The 5,470-nt window shown below is 42.6% G+C and overlaps 1 protein-coding gene across 1 annotated transcript in view; it reads left to right on the forward strand.

The window, feature by feature from the left end:
* Positions 1 to 3,860, forward strand: part of LOC113823413 (uncharacterized) — a gene marked incomplete at its 3' end in the record, with an annotated part of 4,682 nt that extends 822 nt beyond the window's left edge. Inside the window, 1 exon segment of the mRNA XM_027376042.2 lies at positions 3,506 to 3,860. Coding sequence (XP_027231843.2) covers positions 3,506 to 3,860 — 355 coding nt within the window.
* Between the last annotated feature and the right edge of the window lie 1,610 nt (positions 3,861 to 5,470).

Consider the following 5,470-nt stretch of genomic DNA (forward strand, 5'->3'; position numbering starts at 1 on the left):
GATAGTCTTAGTCTTTGGTGACTTAGGCTTTACTGTAAAGAATGGGGTGGTATAGGTTACCGAGAGCGACGCGCGGAGATAGAAGTTTTGCCCCCCAACACCCCCCCCCCTGGGAAACATTGTCTTTACCTCCATAAGATAGAGCTGGAAGTCGGGAACTCCGAGGGTTATTTTTTCGATTATGACAATCGGGACTTTCCAGACAGTATTTATATCATCAGATTTATCCTCGTGTGACGAGAATGAATCTGATGATCTGATCTTGATTGTTTAAGTCCCGATAGCAGGGGAGGGCATGGAGGACACGAGGTATATCAGGGAAATTGAGGTAAAACAAGCTGAAAATACTAATTAAGGCAGCTGCACTACATATACCGAGGAAAGTATAATATGATTATTGACAAGTGTTCGTACATAGGGAAGTTAATAAAATTGTGGGGACCTCACTGGTAGTGCTTTAATTCAAATTCAAAGGTGTCCTTTCTAAGAGTCCACGAACCTCGATGTCTCGAACCGTCTGGAAATACTGAGAGCTTTCTGAAAAGTACGGCAAAATACCCCTAGAAAAGGGAGAGGGTCCGAGGGCTTGCCCCTGGTAGGGATATACCCCCAGGGAAGGAGGTCCAGGGCATTGCCCCCAGTAAGGGTAAGGGGTTAGGAATGGCGAAATACCCTCAGGAAAGGGGTAAGGAAGTACCCCAGGGAAGGGGTCCGGGGCTTGCCCCTCATAGGGAAATACCCCAGGGAAGGAGGTCCGGGTTAGGTTAGGTTTAAACATTTCGCCGGACTCTCGTTTGAATTTTGCTTTTTTTTTTTTTTTTTTTTTAATTTCACTGATTCCACAATTTCTCCCGTGTGTGCCCCCCCCCCCCCTGATTCTCCATGGGTCCCCCAAGATTGAAGGGGGTAGGAGAAAAAAAAACATAAATATGTGCGGCTGTCTTACTTAGAATTACCAACAGGCTTAAATAAGAAGAGTAGCGAACAGATATGCGTAAAACTAGTACAAAAATGCTAAAAATCGGCTAATGAAACTCTATGGACATGCCCGCCACTTTTGAAACTCTACGCAATGATGCACCAGAATTCGAAAAACTCTTAGGGGAACCGACCCACTTTTCGGCAAAATCTACAGGATTTCACACTTCCCAAACCCAAAATAACGTCCTGACCCATAATCCAAGCTAACCTAACAATTTACAGTGCCGTGACTAGGCGTGTCCTTCGGGCACTGCCCAAGGGGAGGGTTGATCTCCAATCCCCTGGCATCAGAAATGCCGACCTTCTGTCAACGAATGCCCGGGATGAAGAATATCAGGGAAATTTTGGGGTAAAACAAGCTTAAATAAGAATCTTGATCAAAACTCTGTTAAAATAGCACCAAAAAAGCTTAAAATCAGCCAATGAAACTCTACAGACGTAACCGCTATCTTTGAAATTCTATGGACCAACGCTCTAAAGTTCAAAAACTCTATGGGAACCCAACCCAACTTTCGGCAAAACTACGAAGATTTGCATGTTCCACCCCCCTCCCCCCAAAAAAAAAAAATCCGTGACAAGGCATGCCAGAAGGGGACAGTTGATGGAGGGCTCCACCCCCTAACACCCCTGGTACACATTATCTTCGCCTCGGTATGTACGGCAAGATAGAACTGCATTCACACCATAAAATAAACCAGATACTTTTATATCTGGAAAAGTCTAACTCTCGTTCACTTCTTTCTATCTGGATTGCTTTGATTTTAATAACTTTTTCAGGTATTTAGAGCTTTTGATGGGCCCAGATATTAAACTGGGATGGTTACTAGTCTAATTTTTCTTAGTGCCACTTTTTAAGTCTTAAAAATAACCCAGAATCAACACAACACTGGAAACGCAGCATTTCTTACCGGCATTGTGTTACTGAATGCCTGCTTCGGTATACAACATAGTTTAAGCTCCAGCGACTGCAACTTGTTTACCTTGCCAGGAATAGCAAAACACTGACCGCCTAATTCATTACTGCGATATGTTACTATGCACTTGTCAAAACGATTTTTTGCTAATTACCAGTAACTGCTGTTACACATTTATGCTTTTAAAGTCTTATTAATGTTATTATACTTCATTTGCGTATTTTAAGATTGATCTATACCCTTATTTAGAATCGTGCGCATCGAGTATTCACACTCATTCGCCAGCCGCCAAGTTGACAGCTGACCAGCCCGCTCATTTTGAGGTAGAACTCCGGTGAGAAATGTTACGTTTCCAGTGTTCTGTTTATTCTGAGTTATTTTTAAGAATTATACAGTGGTACTAAGAAAAAATACTCTAATAACCATCCCAGTTTAATATCTAGGCCCATCAAGTGCTCCAAATGCCGAGAAAAATTAATAAAATCGAAGCAATCCAGACGGTAGAAAGAAGGCACGAAAGTTTGAAGTTCCCAGACACAAAGGTATTTGGTTTATTTTATGGTGTGAATGCAGCTCTAACTTGCCGTAAATACTGAGGTGAAGAGAATGTTTCCATGGGTGTGTTGGGGGCAGAGCCCCCCATCGACCCACTTGTCTGGCAGTGCCCGAAGGGCATACTTAGTCACGGCTGCTGCAGTGCATGTATTGGAGGTATGGAGCAATGTTGAAGAATCCTGTGTAATCGAGGGGAAAGATAGTTGTGGTGATACTTATGCAGATTGAAAACAAACGAATTAATTTATGAGAATGGTCTTGTTCACAGTCTATTTGCATTATTAGAAAAGCACGACTTTAAATTATATTTCCACGTGTCATACATCAATGTTTAGGGAGACCAGTATCACAAGTAGAGGGAGAAAGTCGAATTTTTAAATTACTTTCATGTATTAGCATTTTATTAATTTTTAACAGTATGTAATGGAAATGTAGTGTAGAGGCAGAAAATAAAAGCATTTTGCGTATATTTGCTTCTGACAGTGGAAGCATTAAAATAAATATTCCTTAATGTATAGACAATAATTTTCTTTATATATTTACAAAGTAAATTCAGTGTCGTTTAATGATGTTATAATAGTTCATCGTCTTTCATAGTATATAATGTAAACCGCACAATAAATATTTAGTAAGAGGAACTGACCTTACTAAAACTGGTTTGTAGTTATCCAGAATAGGTTTTCGCGCTTTGCCAGAATAGGCCTATACGTGTTGGAGGTCTAAACATATTGTAACAGGTGTTGAAAAAGGTTAGTATTTCCGATTAAGATGTAACCGGAACGCGTCAAATACATCTCCTGTGCTGTGAATTATTCATTCTCGTTCACAACGTTTTCTGTTGGAGGTTTGTTGGCCATCAACGTTATGTTATATACGGTGGCTGCGGTATCAGCTGAGTGGTGTGTAGGTGCACGAACTGTGATCAGCCTTTCTTGGCACATCTTAAGGCAGTATTATACTTTTTTATTAACAATACTTTGTCTTTTTCTTCATTTTGTGTCACCATGCGGTCCTGTCCTACAGAAAAGTAAACTTTTTAATCTCTTCTTCCCCAGTGCGGCATGGAGGGAGTGGCTCCGAATGAGTATGCGGGCGCCAAGGGTGCCAGTGCACAGTACATGGGCATGGGCGTGCGGGCGGACGGGCGTTTGTCCAAGGGGGCGTGTAAGGAGGACCTACACGTATTAGCTCCTTCCGATGACGAGGACATTAGCCTCAAGAGCCTGGCATCACTCCTGAAGGATTACCGACCTGAGGATCACGACGTGGAAGACTGCGGCGCGGGCGTGATGTGGACGGACCTGATGGAGCCTGACGCCGCGGCCGCTGCGGAAGGCGGGGCGGAAGGAGCGGGCGCCGCAGGGGCCCTGGCCGTCCGCTTCGCCGAGGACGACGTCGGCCGCGATAAAGGTGAGTAGTGAGGGCGTGTTGTGTGGTTGCTGATTTTTGTTTAATGGGGAAGGTAGCACAAGTCGAAACGGGATGTCATAGAAATTAAGTGCTTTTTATGTTTGGGTCGGGGAAAGGTATGGAGATAAAAAAACGTCCCTTTACACACACACACACACACACACACACACACACACACACACACACACACACACACACACACACACACACACACACACACACACACACACACACACACACACACGGAAGAGCAACGCGATGATTAAGGGATGGTAAATGCGAGGCCTTGATTGATTGTAATCACTGTGCCATTCTCATTGATTATGCATTAGTGAGATGAATGTCATTAGGACTGCTGCCATGATTATTTTTAACTTTTATCTCACGTATATGTATCATTTATGTATTTATGTTCATGATATGTACATAAAATATCTATCAATCTATCTATCTATCTATCAGTTTGTCTGTATATAAAAGCACTGTATGTAGGACATGCATATAGATACATATCTATGGATGTCAGATATACATCTATCTATCTATCTATGCGATCGATATGCATGCCTAGACTGATAGACATACATTAATTTCTGTGTATATGCATGTCCGTATATATATGAATATTCATTGGGTCATGTCTTGCACAATTCTAACAACCCGGCCATATATTAGGCCTTATATTGTCTTTGTGTGTTTGTCTGCGTTTGCGTAGTGTTAGTGTGCAGTTGTTTGTCAGTAATAAATTCGTGCCAAGTCAGACAAATTATCAGAGTATCCCCTGTGATCTGCCAATGCTTAAAGAAAACGGGATTGTCAGTCCTTTTAGAGATCGCGTAGCAGGGCGAGGTGGTGATGAATTAATCTTTTGTGAGAAATGGAATTCGTCGAGAAGTGTTAAGGGAAGGATATGTGAACGAGAAGAAGAGGCAGAGGAATGAGGAGGGGGAGGAGGAGGAGGAGGAGAAGGAAGAGAAGAAGAAACAGAGAGGAAGGGAGAGAGAGGGAGGAGAAAAGGAAAAGTAGTAGTAAGGAGGAAGGGAAAAGAAAAGGGCTGCTGCTGCTGCTACTACTACTACTACTGCTTTTACTACAACTATTACTTATTCTACTACTACTACTGTTACTACTACTACTACTACTGGCTGTGCTACTACTACAACAATTACTAGTTCTACTTCTACTACTACTACTGTTTACTTACTGCTATTATTACTATACTGTTACTATTATTATTACTACTACTACTACTGCTAGTAATAAAACCATTTATAGTATTGGTGGTGGTGATAAAACACTACCATTGTCACTACTATTGCTGCTACTGCTGATCTCGATAGTAATCACAGAAAAAGTAATATTCAATAATAACGATATACAACGAGAAAACGACGCTATCAAGAGAAAAGAAACAAAACGAACATCCGGGGGAGGAAACGGCGGAAGTGGTCTTGAAGTGTCATGGACGACAGTGCCATGGGGGGAGGGAGGAGGGGTGGTGGTGCCATGGGAGGGATGGGGGATAGTGCCATAGGGGGAGGGGGGATAGTGCCATGGGAGGGATGGGGGATAGTGCCATGGGAGGGATGGGGGATAGTGCCATGGGAGGG

The sequence above is a fragment of the Penaeus vannamei genome, chromosome 3 (genome assembly GCF_042767895.1).
Source record: "Penaeus vannamei isolate JL-2024 chromosome 3, ASM4276789v1, whole genome shotgun sequence".
Taxonomy (NCBI): domain Eukaryota; kingdom Metazoa; phylum Arthropoda; class Malacostraca; order Decapoda; family Penaeidae; genus Penaeus; species Penaeus vannamei.